Source organism: Aethalodelphis obliquidens, unplaced genomic scaffold (genome assembly GCF_003676395.1).
Source record: "Aethalodelphis obliquidens isolate GAN/ISIS:26980383/991018 unplaced genomic scaffold, ASM367639v1 scaffold55, whole genome shotgun sequence".
NCBI lineage: Eukaryota > Metazoa > Chordata > Mammalia > Artiodactyla > Delphinidae > Aethalodelphis > Aethalodelphis obliquidens.
In genome coordinates, this window is record NW_020837999.1 from 6,995,766 (window position 1) to 7,011,800 (window position 16,035).

A 16,035-nucleotide genomic window follows, 5' to 3' on the forward strand; every position below is an offset into this window, starting at 1 on the left:
CTCCAATTTCTCTTAGTTTATAAAGTATCTCCCCACTAAGTTAAATTTCTTGCATTGAAATAAAATTACTCAAGACATAAAAAAAGCAATTATTATAAAAGTAGCATTAAAACTCTGCTATTGTTACTTAGATTACTAACCCTTTACATCATTGCAAAATAAATGCTTTCTTTTTCTGATTTAATTTCTTTTTTAATGAAGGGAAAATGATACAGTTTAAAACTTTTTATTACGTTTTAGACACAACAGTGTGTTGACTCCTCATCACCCAACAATTATCAACACATGAACAATTTTGTTTTTTCTTTACCCTCACCTACTTCTCTCCTTTTTCATATTATTTTTGAAGAAAATCCCAGACATAATTTCATACATATTCTAGTATGCATTTCTAAGAGACGAGGATTCTTTTTTCTTAATGTAATCGAAATACCACTATCGCACCTAAAAAAACCACAATAATTCCTTAATATCAATTAGCTAAGACCTTAATTTTGTTTTACTTAATCTGAACATGAACAATCTAAATAGTCAAAATATTTAACATATGAAATAAACATGGTTTCCTCCTATCTGAAAGCTGGGAGGGAGAGGGAACAATATATTCCTTTGAATGAATAATTTAAAAATCTTGAATTTATAAATCCTTTGCATTCAAAATTCTATATTAAAATATCACCATTCATAAATTTCTGATTTATTTAGCCTGCTGACTTCTAAAGTTCTTGTGTGCATGGGTGTATATAGCACATATATGTTTTTTATGTATAATGTTTTGAGTAAAAAGCTTATATACACATACACACACACACAAAATACATATATAGGGGCTTCCCTGGTGGTCCAGTGGTTAAGATTCTGCGCTTCCACTGCAGGAGGCATGGGTTCAAGCCCTGGTAAGGGAACTAAGATCCTACGTGATGTGCGGCATGGCCAAAAAAAGAAAAAAACAAAAACAAAAATACACACACACACACAAATATATATGAGCATTTTATTTATTTTTTGGCCGCACAGCATGTGGGATCTTAGTTCCCTGACCAGGGATGGAACCTGTGCCCCTGCATTGGAAGCACAAAGCCTTAACCACTGGACCACTAGGGAAGTCCCTATATAAGCATTTTAAATATATAGGAGAAAATTGCATACGTGTAGCAGAGATAAAGTACAATGCAAAGAGGAGAATATGTAAAAGTTGACTGGATTAAATGGAGAAAAATGAATCTAATTAGCAAATAATCTTATACCCTTTCTTGAATATCTAAAAATGTGTGTTGTCTCCTTTCACACGTTAGCTAACAATGCTCTTCAGTATTTCCAACAGAATAGAGGTGGTTCTCAGCAGGTTTGGGAAGCAGTATGAGGTCAAGCATTGAATGGTAAGGCTTTAGATGATTTCTGATTTATTTCATATAACATTTCTTTCTGCTCCAATTCCCTGGATAATCAAAACTGAACTCACATAAAGAATGAGGGATTGGGACCTCCCTGGTGGCGCAGTGGTTAAGAATCCACCAGCTAATACAGGGGACATGGGTTCGATTTCTGGTCTGGAAAGATCCTACATGCTGTGGAGCAACTAAGCCCTTGCACCACAACTATTGAGCCTGCGCTCTAGAGCCCGCAAACCACAACTACTGAAGCCCCCACACCACAACTACTGAAGCTCGTGCGCCTAGAGCCTGTGCTCCGCAACGAGAAGCCACCGAAATAAGACGCCTGTACACCACAAGAAGAGTAGCCCCCACTCGCCACAGCTAGAGAGAGCCTGCGTGCAGCAACAATGACCCAACACAGCCAAAAAAAATAATAATAATAATGAGGGATTATCCCACTAAAAGGTCCTGGGTGACCATGGGCAGAGCATAGAATAACTTCTCTGAGGTTTAGTTTCCCCATCCATAAAATAAAAATGTTAGAATATGTTTTGCCAATTCCACTGGATTCTCATGGGAATCAAATATGATAATAATTCCTTGAGATATCCCTGAATGCCTGATGTTATACTTTACAGAAATTAAGGGTGCTGGAACCTGGGTTCAAACCTGCATCCTACTTACTGTTCGACTTTGAGCAAGTTATTTAACTACTCTGTGCATCAGTTTCTTCATCTGTAAAATGAATATAATTAGCATCTGCCTTATAGGTTGCTATGAGCGTTGAATGAAAGTGCTTAATGTAGCTCAATAAATGTTAGCTATTATTAAACATTACAAAAATTCACAATATTATTCATAATCTTGAGGATACCTATTCCCTAAAAAAAACTGCCTAACTTTAAGGAAAACAATGTCATAGCAGTATTATCCACAAACAGAAAGTGAATGTATTTTAGTTATCTGTCACGAACCATAATCAGAAAACTCACACATTATGATCAATTTCACCTAAAAATTATTGCAATAAAATTGCAATAGGGCTTCCCTGGTGGCGCAGTGGTTGAGAGTCCGCCTGCCGATGCAGGGGACACGGGTTCGTGCCCCGGTCCGGGAAGATCCCACATGCCGCAGAGCGGCTGGGCCCGTGAGCCATGGCCGCTGAGCCTGCGCGTCTGGAGCCTGTGTTCCGCAACGGGAGCGGCCACAACAGTGAGAGGCGTGCATAGCGCAACAAAAAATAAAATAAAATAAAATAAATTGCAATAAAAGAGCAAATAAATGAGCATAAAATGTAGATTAGGTCCTTGTCAAAGGTAACAATGTATCTTTGGTAGTTTTACTCCTTTATACTCTAAAAGAAGCAAGGACAAAAATGGCTGCCTCCTGGTTCTCTTCGTCAGGAAGAAGTGGATCATTTCACTTCTCCCAGTTGGCAATTCCCTACTAGATTGTAAACTCTGTAAGCACAGGGATAATTCTATATTGCCTAATATGCCAGGACTTGACAGTGCCTGATATGTAGCTGGTGTTCAAAAACTATTTTTTAAATGAATTATTCCATACAATGAGTAAATTCCATATAAATGAATGCTTCCCGTATTTTCTAAAACAAATACCGGTCTAGATTCTTGACATGGCCTTCACTGCTGTCCACAATCCTAATCTTCAGTTACTAATCAGAGACTAAAAGAACTGAAGGGACTTATCTGATTGGTGCATTAATTTTATTTAAATATCTCCCAAACTGAGGACTTCACAGGGAACTAAATAACTCCTTATTTAGTAGTTGTCTCTTTATTGGGCACCTATTCAGTAATCTTAGCTACTCAAAACTACTTAGAGCTAAAACAACTCCCATTTAGTGGGCACCTGATAAGACAATGTCAGATACTAAGATTAGAAAATGTGGGCTCTGCTCTCAAGGAGATTTCAATCTAGAAGGAGACAAATTAATGTAAATAAGAAAAGAATAATTTATATGAGTCAGTAGAGAATTAGGAAAAAATTATATGGTACCATGTATAAATGCTACAGTGGTTTAAGAAGGGGAGATCAAAGAGGACTAGGCTAGTTAGGACAGAAGGAACTAGGAGTTAGGCCTTGCGTGGACTCAGACACCTGGGAAGAACAGAGTATTCCAGACTCAAGGTGCAGAGACAGAAGTCTGATGGAGTTCCGAGGTACAAAGTCTGCCTGTTTGGGACAGTTAATGCTGATGAATGGTGAGAAAAGCTGGGTTAGAAAGATTATAAATTACTTGGAAAATTAGACCAAGTATTTTAACCTTCATGTGGTAGAAAAAGGAAAAAGCCAAGAATATTTCGAATAAAGGAGTGACCTTAAGTATTCTGTTCCAGTTAAATCACCCTTATAATCAAGAAGCTCTTCAAGCCTACCAAAATTTGTTTTTACTACAATGTAAGTCCATGTCCTGTTTTGGTTCTATGTGGTGGGAAAAAAATAACTGGTGAGTAGACTCGTCATAATAAACTTTCCATGTTAAGACAGCGGTCCCCAACCTTTTTGGCACCAGGGACCGTTTCATGGAAGACAATTTTTCCACTGACAATGGGGAGCCGCTACTGGTCCGAGGCCTGGGGGTTGGGGACCCCTGTGTTAAGGCATATATTAAGTCATCTCTTAATAGCAATTGCAGACAATACCACTTATCTCCTATTTCTTTACAGCCTGTACCTTCTGCTTCAGTCAGGTAAACAGCCTTGTAGAATTCCAATTTTTGTCCCTATCCTAACTATATGTGGAATAAGTCATCTCTTTCTAACTACTTTAAAAACCACACTTAAACTCCCCTGAGTAACACTTTCCTTAAGTGGATATTGATTCCTGTAACTGCCTTTTAAGCACTCCTACTCCCACAACACAGTTACTTAAGTCTATATAGCCTTATCTATATGTGCTTTGTGTATTTGTTAGTCTGTCTTATGCCCACATTAAGTTGTAAGGTCTGTCTCATTGCTGTATTTATTTTCACAATAGTTACCGTCACATAGGTCACAGAGTCATCACATTTTATTTGAGAGATGAAGAAAAGAAGGGCCCTAATAATATGAGTAAACTTACTTTTCCTCCAAGCTCCTAACACTTTCTCTCACACCTTATTAAAACTAAAAAATTTCTCCTATAATGGTTGCAGTTCCTTTTCTGATACCAAACAGCATGATAATATACAAGTAAATACAGTTTATAACAATGTCTTAACTGCTGTTACTATACTATATACACAATAAACATCTAGTGGTTTAGATAAAAATTAAACAAGATACTATCAGTATAGTGCAGAAGATAAAAAATTAGCTACGCAATCTTAATCCACCAGTGTTTCCTTTTAAAGGGCCACAGTGTTTACAATTTATTGTGTTCTACTTGGTGAGTTCACCAACTTTTTAAAAATCAATCTTCAATGATAAACACCTGTGAGAAAAAACCAAAAATATCAACCAACTACATACTTATACTACTTGCTAAAAAGAGTTGCAAATAAAATAGAAGACATCATTCCTATCCTTTCTAGAACATTTTAGTCTAACAGGACATTTAGGAAGAAAATAAATGAAAGGATACAAGCATACTAAAAAGCAAACAGGACACAAAAATGCATAAGCAATTCATTTACAAATCTACAATACTATATAAACTAATAATTATGTAGTCTTATATCCACACATGTACAAAATCAAACTCTCTCCATCCCAGGTCCTACATTAGCTGCATGTAGTTTTCAGAGGTTATTTTTATTACTCTTAGGACTATAGACTGGCTCCTATAATCAGGAAAGAGTTTCACAATCTTATCCTTTTCTACTTCCCCAAATCTGCTGACACCAAAAGTGTATTTCCTGCATGCTCACAAGCAAGAATAAAGAGAAAAGTAATCATATACAGTATTTATTAAACAAGGCCAATGTTACCTCTCCTACATCTTTCCTTTCTTATTCATTATACTATGTTCACACACAGTGGCAATTTCTTCAACCACTGCAGCAGTTCTAAATCCACAACTACATACCTGGGAGCTGGGTTGCTTAGGCTCATCCATTCTCCCAGGAGACTCACTTCTGGCTCTGTGTCTCTCCGTCAAGGGAACAACACTGCCGGAGGGGCTAAATCTGTTGGAAGAAGAGCACAAAGGGGACTAATACAAAAGTAGTGTCAAAATGGTGATGTCTGCCTCCTTTATCCCATAGTCTAGGAAGGCGGAACAAACTGAACAACAGATTTCTAAGAAGTCCTTTCATGGAGCCAATACAGAATCATACATGAAATAAGAAAAGCTTGCCCTAGTAAATTTAAGAAATACAAAATGATGCAGCCAATATGACCTGGTGAATCTAAGGCTAAATATAAACTTCTATCCTTATATAAGTACCAGAAGACCAAAAAAGAAAAAATTAAAACTGGGTCTGTAATTTTGTTTCTTCTATATAACTTTTAGGTTCTTGGTTGATCCTTTCCCCAAGCCCCATGATAATTTTTTATATATTTCAGACTGTTGACGTAGATCATGAAGATCAAAAATCTTTGCATTTAAGCTATTATTTCTGATACAGTTCTAAGATGGGGGGACAACAGTGCTAACATAGGGTGACAATAAGTATTATGCTCAAGAATATTTTAACTATTAAGGACACAAGAAGGAAAATACTCTAATCAAGACCAACTTAAATGGATACAGTGTATACTCTCTGAATTTCTGTGACACACTTGTCTCTCAAGACCAGATGCGAACCAAAATCATAGCTTATTTAGTTATCACTGTTCATACAATTTTAAATTTTTAAGAAAGGAAAAGAATATTACCCATCTTAGTTGGTAATATTTCTTTCAATTGAGACTTTCTTCCAATTTACTTAGATTAAAATTATTGTTATTTCCCCCCAAAGAAATGTTCTAACGACTGCAATGCATTAGAAAGCGAAAAATGGGGCATGGGGCATAGGGCATAGTAGCACTGGTGAAAGAAAGAAACTGTCAGGTTTGTGGTAGCAGCTGTCCTCAATGACAAAACAGAAAAAATATCATCAAATGACAAGTGAAAAAAAAGGAATGAAAAACACCCAAAAAGCTTTTCTTTAGAATTACTGTGATTACACTAAAAAGAACAATCACTGCTGGTACCATATTTCGTCTAATTTGGTAGATGGGGGCAAAGAAAAGTAAACAGTGCTACAAAGGAATGCGAAACTTCCAGAGGCCACCTACCTGTGTGAGAACAAACCAAGGAAGGGCAATGCTGTCAGATTCCCAGCTGATGACCAGCTCTCTTCCTGTAATTCCGAAGAAACCCTGGCAATTACTGATCCTAGTGTGACTGCAGATGCTATTCTGATTCATGAAGTGTCTAATTTTACCATAATTCTTACAACACTGTGAATACTTCAGGACTAGGAGCTTCCTGCTTTAAAAAAATTAGACTGCAAGTCTTTTGGCACACTTCCAGCTTCCCCAACACAAACTCTGACTAAGAACATCAAGTAAGGAAGATACTCTTTGTATCACACAGAGGACCTGCTTTAATTATGTCTGCACAACAGCCATTAGATGGGCAAACAAAACTTACCTGTCAATTTCACTGCTTGTTGGCCTAGCCACCTTGGCTCCTGAAGATCCTAACATGTAATTTTCCTGTCCTACAGAACCATGGCCTGTGGTGTCAATCACCATGGCTGTGACTTCCTCTGCACTACTCCCATCTTCTCCGGAAGGCTGATTCTCAGGCCCAAGCCACTCTTCTAGATTTTCAGTTTTGATGTGTACTGCTCCAAGAACTCTAACTTCATCATCACTCCGGGCCCCTCGGTCTGCTACTCCTGTCTCCACGTACCACTGTCCTGCTCGGTTGATCCGAAGAATGGGCTCCCGGCTCTCTACATCAGAACTCTGTTCAATTATCTGAGGGCTGGTGGACTCCTCAGGAGGACTGAGCTCCCTGATATCCAGCACAGCACTAACCTGACCTCGCCGGTTTCCCTTTAGGGTATTATGTCGGGGGCTAAGGGAGCGGTTCAGATTTGGTGTAACTCTGTGAGACTCTGGAGGTCCCTCTGGGTGCTTTGTCCTTGTTTGACTTAATTCAGCTTCAACCTCAGCCACATTGATTTTGAAATGAATGCCCTCCAGGATCTGTGTACATTTGTCTATAATATGCTGCATCTGCAGAAAACTGGCAGCTGTCAGGTAGCTGATGATATCTGCCAGTTGCAGGCATATCCGCCCCGTATAACAGAAAGAAAGGAGCTGTTCAAAAACAGTAGGGTTCTTTATGACTGAAATGGAGACAGTACTCATCTCATTCAAGGACATGTGATCTCGGAAATAGGGGGAGCTGGCAGCCAGTACCACTTTGTGAGCCCGAAAAGCTTGTCCTTGCACGTTGACCACGATGTCACAGAGACGGCCCTGCATGCGCAGCTGGTTTAGATGGCTCAGGACAGAGTTGCTGAAGTCAGGGATCTCCAGTTGTATGTTCCCACTCTTCTCCATGGTCGTGCCTGAGGGTGTAGGCAGGCATTCAACCCTGCTGAAAGAGGAAAAGAACTGTCCTTAGTAATTATAACCAGTCCCCTCAGGCTTTCCAATTCACACCTATTTAAAAATATTATCTGGTAAAATTTCAAAATCTCCAAATAAATAGAGATACTTTCCTTATGTTTAAACATGGAAAAGAAATACCAACAGGTTTAGTAGTTTAGGTTTCACAGCAAGGCACCATTAAAACCAAAAAGTGATTGTTAGACTTCTAAAAATTCAAGGTATGCCCACATTTTCCTTATTAACAAGCTATATAACATCAAAACTGAAGTTCAACAGAATAGAGGGGGTAAAAAAAAGCAGTGTGACAATTTTTATTTACTAAGTGTTAATCATAAGGTATTTGCACACAATATAAAATGCGGTGACAAGTTTTCTTTGGAGAAGGAAAGAAGCTTTTAGAATAAATGTAATTATACACAGGTGGGCTGATTAGATACCCTTAATATTTTACTACTTGATGCATGAGTTATGTTCATTATTTTATAAAGTGACTAATATCCCTCCTGAATATGTCATTATTTCTAAGCTGAAGGGTCAGAGCTCCCCACAGAAAGGCTTTGGGTTTAGGACTTGGAGGTAAACTCTAGGTTATGAGAAACTCCAAGTTGTGTCAGGACTCAAATGCAGAGAACTTGAAGAAGTTCACTCTCAGGATTAGGTAAAGGTGGATAAGTCTGCCTCTATCTAAATTCAAAGTTGGAAATTTCAGGGTGGTAATGATACTTTGATTCTGAAATTTAGTTCCCCAAAGCTGGTGAAAAACAGAGCATTTACCAAGTATGGCCAGTATTTTTACATTAAAAGATTTTTGAAAAGTTGCTGAAACACTAAGCCTGTAACTGCATCCAACAGTCTTCATTGGTTGAGAGTAGTCTGTATAAATCCCATTAGAAAGACACTGACTTGAGCATACACAGTTACCTAAGACCTGAAACTTCAGGAACTTATCTGGACAAGCTCACAGTATTGCCCCGCATTTACCACACACTTATCAGTAAATAGGGAAGTGTATACACTGCTTTCAAGAACCAACTTTAGCCAATCTGACCTTTTTCCAAAGCGTTTTTGTTTGTTTTGAAACTTTTAATCCAATAAGAGCCTCTGTCGATGCCATCATGAATTCAGATGTTTATTTTGGAGCCTACACCAGCGCCTTTTTTGTTTGCTCTTCCCGGCAATTCCCCAGTGAGGAGGAAGCCCCTGGAGTAAGGTCTTTCTCTACCGTCGGCACTGGAGGGGTGAGAGCTGTAAGAGGGAGAATCGGGAACTGCATGGGGTTGGCCACTCCGGTACTTGAGTGGCTTTCGTCCGCGTTAGGAAGCATGGGGAACGGGGAAAAAGCAGAGGGGCGAAATGTCACCGAGGAGCGGGGGCGGAGAGGGCAGCAAGGCGTGCGGCCGGGAAGCGAGCAATCAGGTGAGGGTAGAGGACCGGGAAGGGGGCGGCGCCCCGGGACCCTGTCCAGGCGGTAGGCGTAAGCGGGCGGGGAGCTGCCTAGAGGTGGGTGTGTGTATCTGGGTGTGTCCGGGCTGCCGTTGGGGAGGGGGCTGCCCATCCCGGGGTCCTGAGGGAGGGGCCCACGAGGGGGCGGGTCCGGCAGCTCAGCCCGGCCCGGGGCCAAGCGGGTGGAAGGTCTCCGGGTGCCTTGAGGCGGGGTGGAGGGAGATGGCTGAGCGCCCCAGGAGCAGGCTGCGGCGGAGACCGGGCGAGGCGGCCCCAGTGCAGGGCAGCGGGACTGCTGTGCGGGGCCCGAGCCCAGTCAAGGAGCAGCACCTACCTCCGGGGGTGGAAATGGGCCGGAATGGGCCGGAACACCGTCCCGGAAGTGAAACCCCCCACCCCCTCCCCCGGAGCGGGCGACGTGCCGGAAGGAAATCGCTCACCCTTACACCGCCCCCCTTCCCCCTCCCCAGCGCTTTCCGTCCCTCGCGCCCCCTCCCCTCTCTTCCCCTCCTCCTCAGTCCGTAGGAGGGTGGGGAGCCCTGCATCACGTGGGCGGTCGTGTCCCCGCCCCGGGGCGCGGCCAGGGGGCGGGGCCTAGGGGGCGGGCTTAGAGGACTGGACGGCGGTGCTGCTGAAGGAGGAAGAGAATGAGAGGGGGAAGAGTTGAAGCCGACGCTGGCGGAGAGTCTGCGTCATGACGTCATGGAATAGAATCCTTATATACAGGCGCCTGGACGCCATCTCGGTCTTTAGAAGGTACGAGACGGCTCTTGGTATGTGTGTCTTTTGTGTGCTGTTAAGTAAGTTCTTAGCCTGAGAGGCCTCCAGCTCTTGGCAGTTACGATCTTTTTAAGACGGCTGGCATTTCTAGGCCAGTCGCAGGCCTTCGCACGGTTCACAAGATGAAGATGGTGGAGGATTGCGAGTTGGGTGCGGGCGCGACCTAATTATACTCCTCGGGTTGTTGGGCCGAACTGCGGAAAAACGCGGGCTCGCGGGCTCTGCCTCTGATGAAGCCTGTGTTGGTAGGGACATCTGAGACTGTTGATGAATGCCAACGGCTCTGATGGCGGCGCGTGCCGAGTCACCGAGTGGGTCTTTGTTAAAGACTTCGGCCCGAGTCTCCTTCAGCCACTTGCTCTCAGGAAGGCCACGTGGTTCTCTAAAGGCTGCATTCCGCACTGCACCATTATTTCCGTCAGTGGTTCTTAATCTTAATTATGTGGAATGCTCTCGCGCAATTATGGGTGGTGGAAACGACTTGCTTACATGGTATGGAAGCGACGTAAGGTTTAAACTTAGGTTTAAAACAAAGTTAATTTTTTAAATACCTAATCTTTCCTAGGAACGGTGCCAGGCATGAATGCAATGTGGCTTTTGATGGCTTCTGGTGGACGGGTAAGTAACGGCTAACTACAGTGGGAAGAATGAAATCTGCTTAGATGTGGTCTTTATGCTAAGCCTGTGATGTTTTAAGAGTAGTGGGCAGAAGGGATTTCTGAAAAATTCTATTCTGAGGCTTAACTGCTTAACGACATTAGCGATTAACTTAGCAGCACAGCATGTTTTATTGGATTATTCTTTGTCTATTTTCTAGTTGTGTACCAAAGGGATGAGAACCGCTGCTGGGGTGAGTTACTGAGATTCCCTGAAAAAGGGAAGTTAGATTGAAAGTCCAGTGAATGTGCCACAATGATGACAGTTTATTTGCTACTCTTGACTGTGAGGGTGACGAGAATTATTACCACCATTATGCTAACTGAGGCACACAAAATGGTGGTTTAGAGAACATAGAGATTGCACCCAAGTTTATATGAAACTGTTTTCTTCCCAGGTCTTAAAGCACAAGCTTAATGCTGTATCCATGGGCAAACAGGTGAGAAACCTTTTTTATAGTCCATGTTTATCTAGTACTTTGAATTCTTTTCTTTTTATAAGGGGTTACAAATTGCCAAGTCAATGTTGGTGCTTATATTAGGGTTTTCCTCACCTTTTTTTCAAACTTAAATTGCTGCACTCTAGTTTTATATTTAGTATGAGGGGGAATCTGAAGAAACAGACACTATGATGGTTGCATAGTTCAACAGACTGAATCATGAAAAAGATAATACCATTTGTTTGTTGTATCTGAGTTAGTAAAACTTTTGCTGATAGTGTAAGTAAAATACCACTACTAACTAGTTTTTCTTTTTGTAGGCACTATGCAGGAAGTTAAGCACTATGTAGGCACTAAGCTGAAAGTTCAAGGGGTAAGTAAAATTGTAACTGAACTAAACATTGGTGACAGGGCAAGCATGACAAAGAATGCCACTAATGGCTTTTTAGGGTTGCCTTCTAATGCACAGGAAGCAGTCTTCCCATAAAGTGCTTGAACAGTGTGCTGAATACATTAAATAAAAGCCAGATCCTTGTACTGTCTTAATTTGTGAGAGCAGCCTGTGTGATGATAAGCAAATACTGACTGAACATGAAGGTCTTAATTAGCTCTATCTGATTTCAGGCACTGTTTTAGATTTGTGGGGAGAAAATTGATTTGGCTGTTATAAAACCACTCTCATTTCTTAGGTGGACTTGAATCCTTGACCTGTCCGGGCCAACTTTTTGGTAAGCATTAATGTTAAAAACAATTTAGTAACCTCCACTGTTAACTGAGAATGCTGATAAAGTGGAATGCTTAACTACCAAGCTAATTTCCTATGTCTGGTTTGCAAGTGCATGTTGAGCATGCTCTGAACAGGGTTTTTGTAATGATGTTGAGCAAATGTCTGACCTGAAATGAGCATGTAGACAAATCTAACACTGAAGAACCCTGTGACAAATGTGAGAAGAATTTAACAATAAGATTGACATTTTAATGAAAGGTGTATCATTTCTCTCATAGATCCTGGGTACACGTTTTTATCTATGGATGGCTTGCTTGGGGTAAGACATGAAAACAGTTCTTTGGCTCCTGGCATTTGGGTTTATATTCTGAAAATGTGCTGGTCTTAGTAGTTGTTGACCTATGTTAGTGTTTTCTGGTGTTGGACCGTTGAGAAATAAACAGGCTTTAGTGTTAAGCTGTTGTGAAGTGTGTTTAAAGAAATACTTCTTTGCAGGTGCAAATTTTGGAGATCTTTTATATAAAGGTATGTATGTTTTATCAGTCTTATCTAGTTACTGAGCAAGATGCTGTTAGTGATGATTTTTTAAAAATTAAACAGATGGGAATCTCTCTGACAAAGAATGAAGATTTTTAAATACTGAAACGGTATCTGGAAAATTTTTGAAATCTACCTATTAACTACCTATTCAGTTTGATTAAATTTCATTAAATTTTTGCAGGTGACAAGAGAGGTACTGGCTACAACGCAGGGAGCAAGACCTTTTAAGCAAAGGTATAGAAGTCTCAAGTTTGGTTTCTGTGTTTTGTGGTATAAAGCCGATACAATGATGATAACATAGTTCAGCAGACTAACAGTGATGAGCAAATACTGTCTTTCGCTCCTATCTGATGTATCTGGCTGCAACAATTCTGTTTATATACCCATGAAAGTGGAAACCAGCCACTGTCTCACAGAAATATTCAGGGATTTGGATAAGTGTAACGGCGCATGCAGATGTTCTGTACTGTTAATTTCAGGATTAGGAATTTACATTCTGGATAAGAACAGGCTAACGTGAGGAAATTTTTATGGCATATACTATAGATTACACCAGAATGAATAATTTAGCGGATTATTTTTGATAGTCATTTCTCAGAGCAGTTTTAGATTCATAGCAAAATTGAACAGTAGGTTCCCATATAGCATCCTCCCCATCATCATCTACCACCAGAGTGGGACTTAAAATTTTGAACCTATGTTGACACATTTTTTCACCCAGAGTCCAGTAGTACGTTGGGGTTCACTCATGGTGTTGTACGTTCTCTGGGTTTGGACAAATGTATTGTGACAAAGATCTACCTTGCACAGAATAGGTTCACTGCCCTAGAATTCTTTGAAAAATTTAAAAATCGGCTACAAAAAATGGGAGAAAGGGCAAATTTTAAACAAGGCTTTTATTTTTCATTTTCAAACAGGCACATGTGTTACCCTGAAGATTTCAAGGTCAGTCAGTCTATGGTATATATGGTGAGTTAGAATGTAACCAGTGATGTGATGATTCTGCCAAATGAATAGAATGATATCACTGTAAAACCGTTCCATTTTGATTCTGAGGTTACTTTATCAACAAGTATCACAAGTTTTTTCCCTTCTACTGTGATTTGACATATATGGTCTTTATTTTTCAGGGCATTTATGACAGCAGTCATGCATCTTAACGGTTGACAGGTGAGGCTTGAAAATATCAGTACTGTTTGGTTCCAGAATACATGATGATCTCACCCCAACTTGAACTCTCTCACTGATTGCTTGATGATGTTCAAAGATCTGATAATTCTGTGTATCCCAAATGCAATTAGAATTGGCATGGAAATGGGACTTAAAATGGTTTCTCTGTTCTTGCAGGCAGCTGGATGGATGCTCATGGGATAGGAGAGGAAACAACTTTCAATTTTTTTTAAAGCCTATCGTATTTACTGGCCATGCTGTACACCATGTGGCTTGTAGGATCTTAGTTCCCCCACCAGGGATTGTACCTGTGCCCCCTGCAGTGGAAGCGCAGAGCCCTAACCACTGGTCCACCAGGGAATTCTCCAACTTTGAATTTTAATAAATATTTATGAACCATCTGAAGTGTGCTCATTTCAATTTAATGAGATGAATGAAGGGAAATAGGACATTTTTGTAATTGACCCAACGGCATATTTTTTGCAGAAATTTTCTGTGATTTAATGTGAAGTGCCTGGGTCAGTTTGTCACAGTTGAAAACCAACCATTGGAATTGTAGCCTGAGGCTGGAAAAGTGAAAGATGAGCTTGAACCACCTTTGTGCTGTGCAAGAAAGTTCCGTAGGAATGAAAATGTTGAAAGAACACAGGAACTTTAATCCTTAATTTCCAATATGGGCAATTAAGTCATTAAAATACATTGTTGAAAATTGCAGAGGAAAGCAGAAGCTCTTTATGTTAAGTGGTAGGAGTGCAGAAACTGGGAAAAATCTCCATTTGCTGTAGTAAGCACCAGGGTGATTGGGTCTGGCAAGTGTTGATGCGGAAACTGGTGTAGGAATTGGTTTCAGTGCTATTTAGAAGATGCATATTGAAAAACCTAGAACAGTGAGATCTTTAAGAATGAGATCAGTAATACTGTGGTTATAATGTACTTCAGAAAATGGGTACTTGTTCTGCAAATTTCTGGGAGGGGGGGAATGTTTGTTCAAGTTAACAAGAAAATTAGTGAACTAGTGAGTTGCTGGTTAGTTCCTAAATACCAAGGAAACCATTAGCTCTGGGAACACCTAAAAAGTAAATAACCTGCCAGTTAAATTTCAGCTTGCTTTCTAATTTGGCATTTGAGTGTGTAGGAACATTAAATTGGGGTTTTAAGTCTTAGTTGCATGCCAAAACGTTTACTTCAAACTCCCACTGACTGAAACACTATTCTAAAAACTAGTCAAAACACCAGTTTATATATAAAAGCAAGTTGACAAGATTTTTTTTGGCTGCGCTGTGAAACGTGGGATCTCTCTTGCCCCTGAGATTGAATCCGGGCCACAGCAGTGAATGCACCTAATCCTAACCACCAGACCAGGAAACTCCCTGCAAGTTGACCAAATATTAAAGTGTTAGTTACCCCTTGGTATCTGGGGGGTTGGTTCCAGGTCCCCCTGTGGATACCAAAATCCATGGATGCTCGGGTCTCTTAGAGGTATAGTACTATAGTGGGTCTACTGATCTCCCATGCCTGCTTGGATTATTTCATATTAGAAAATTTCTGTCAACATTGTATGTGCTATTACTCATCAAAATTCTGAATGAAATCTAAAAGAAGAGTAGCTATTTCTTGAATATTCTAAAACATGACAGTTTGGATTAGCCTGCAGCTTTTCAAGGCATAAAAGATATATAAAAAGTATCCAAAAATATGTTTTAAAACAAGGGTAAGGTAGTGTAACAAAAATACCTTCAACTTTAAGATACTGGGAAAAAACCCTAAGCAAACAAAGGGTATGTTGGGCCAAGTTACTTAGTAAAAATACAGCATGTTGATCAGTTTTAAACCAAATCATTAAAAGTATTAAGTAGTGTAAGAAGATAAAACAAACAAAAAAACCCTCAAACTATTCCAACTTCTAAGCAATAAGATTTCAAATTAAATTATCTTCATTGCTTGGAAAATACGCTTTTATCTCAAGTTCACTTTAAATGCTTGACATATAATTAAATACCCAAGAAGACTCTTGCTAAATTTGATAATATATGGTGATAATTCTCTGGGATGACATTTCACACAATGGTTTTCAATTAATGCTGAAAAAAAAATCACTTGATAACTTTTATCACGACTGGCTGATTAGTGGATTTACACTTAATAGGCACACCTTGGAAATAATTGTGAGTTCAGTTCCAGACCACAATAAAGCAAGTCACAGAATTGCTTTCCCAGTACATGTAAAAGTTATGTGTACACTATAGTCTGTGCAATAGCATTATATCTTTAAAAAAGATGTACATTAAAAAAAGAAGTATAGTAGATTTTAATATTGTGTTAAACATACTTTAAAAATATTTGACTGCT

At 40.0% G+C, this 16,035-nt stretch overlaps 2 protein-coding genes and 10 non-coding genes across 23 annotated transcripts in view; 11 read left to right on the top strand and 1 right to left on the bottom strand.

Moving 5' to 3' along the window:
• ZBTB37 (zinc finger and BTB domain containing 37) overlaps window positions 1–9,172 on the bottom strand; it is a 28,203-nt gene extending 19,031 nt beyond the window's left edge. The window contains exons 1-3 of one of the 2 annotated variants that reach the window (XM_027086285.1): window positions 8,979–9,172; window positions 6,957–7,913; window positions 5,406–5,505 (exon numbers count right to left, since the gene is read on the bottom strand). In XM_027086285.1, the coding sequence (XP_026942086.1) occupies window positions 5,406–5,505; window positions 6,957–7,879 (1,023 nt within the window). In that variant the 5' untranslated portion in view covers window positions 7,880–7,913; window positions 8,979–9,172. Of the gene's footprint in view, window positions 1–5,405; window positions 5,506–6,956; window positions 7,917–8,978 lie in introns of both variants that reach the window. The other variant, XM_027086283.1, reaches the window with a different exon arrangement.
• Window positions 1–13,999, top strand: part of SERPINC1 (serpin family C member 1) — a 43,455-nt gene extending 29,456 nt beyond the window's left edge. The window contains exons 2-13 of one of the 11 annotated variants that reach the window (XR_003428549.1): window positions 5,832–5,838; window positions 10,719–10,771; window positions 10,971–11,003; window positions 11,208–11,249; window positions 11,570–11,622; window positions 11,939–11,977; window positions 12,255–12,295; window positions 12,472–12,501; window positions 12,698–12,750; window positions 13,434–13,461; window positions 13,647–13,686; window positions 13,864–13,999. Coding sequence is in view for 1 of the 11 variants with exons in the window: in XM_027086288.1 (XP_026942089.1) it covers window positions 7,033–7,068 (36 nt within the window). In the remaining 10 variants the exon portion in view is untranslated. Of the gene's footprint in view, window positions 1–5,831; window positions 5,839–7,032; window positions 7,130–9,153; window positions 9,169–10,092; window positions 10,147–10,718; window positions 10,772–10,970; window positions 11,004–11,207; window positions 11,250–11,569; window positions 11,623–11,873; window positions 11,978–12,254; window positions 12,296–12,471; window positions 12,502–12,697; window positions 12,751–13,433; window positions 13,486–13,646; window positions 13,687–13,863 lie in introns of those variants that run through there. The other 10 variants (XR_003428548.1, XR_003428550.1, XR_003428547.1 and 7 more) reach the window with 10 other exon arrangements.
• LOC113609309 (small nucleolar RNA SNORD74) lies at window positions 10,370–10,449 on the top strand. Its single transcript, XR_003428592.1, has one exon. It is a non-coding gene; the product is annotated as a small nucleolar RNA SNORD74 (small nucleolar RNA).
• On the top strand, window positions 10,833–10,894 carry LOC113609318 (small nucleolar RNA SNORD75). Its single transcript, XR_003428600.1, has one exon. It is a non-coding gene; the product is annotated as a small nucleolar RNA SNORD75 (small nucleolar RNA).
• On the top strand, window positions 11,059–11,140 carry LOC113609305 (small nucleolar RNA SNORD24). The gene has a single exon (XR_003428588.1). It is a non-coding gene; the product is annotated as a small nucleolar RNA SNORD24 (small nucleolar RNA).
• On the top strand, window positions 11,433–11,502 carry LOC113609316 (small nucleolar RNA SNORD77). The gene has a single exon (XR_003428598.1). It is a non-coding gene; the product is annotated as a small nucleolar RNA SNORD77 (small nucleolar RNA).
• On the top strand, window positions 11,809–11,869 carry LOC113609310 (small nucleolar RNA SNORD44). Its single transcript, XR_003428593.1, has one exon. It is a non-coding gene; the product is annotated as a small nucleolar RNA SNORD44 (small nucleolar RNA).
• Window positions 12,116–12,180, top strand: LOC113609317 (small nucleolar RNA SNORD78). Its single transcript, XR_003428599.1, has one exon. It is a non-coding gene; the product is annotated as a small nucleolar RNA SNORD78 (small nucleolar RNA).
• LOC113609307 (small nucleolar RNA SNORD79) lies at window positions 12,543–12,626 on the top strand. The gene has a single exon (XR_003428590.1). It is a non-coding gene; the product is annotated as a small nucleolar RNA SNORD79 (small nucleolar RNA).
• LOC113609311 (small nucleolar RNA snR60/Z15/Z230/Z193/J17) lies at window positions 12,795–12,875 on the top strand. The gene has a single exon (XR_003428594.1). It is a non-coding gene; the product is annotated as a small nucleolar RNA snR60/Z15/Z230/Z193/J17 (small nucleolar RNA).
• On the top strand, window positions 13,500–13,575 carry LOC113609308 (small nucleolar RNA SNORD47). Its single transcript, XR_003428591.1, has one exon. It is a non-coding gene; the product is annotated as a small nucleolar RNA SNORD47 (small nucleolar RNA).
• Window positions 13,720–13,797, top strand: LOC113609306 (small nucleolar RNA SNORD81). The gene has a single exon (XR_003428589.1). It is a non-coding gene; the product is annotated as a small nucleolar RNA SNORD81 (small nucleolar RNA).
• Window positions 14,000–16,035: the final 2,036 nt, after the last annotated feature.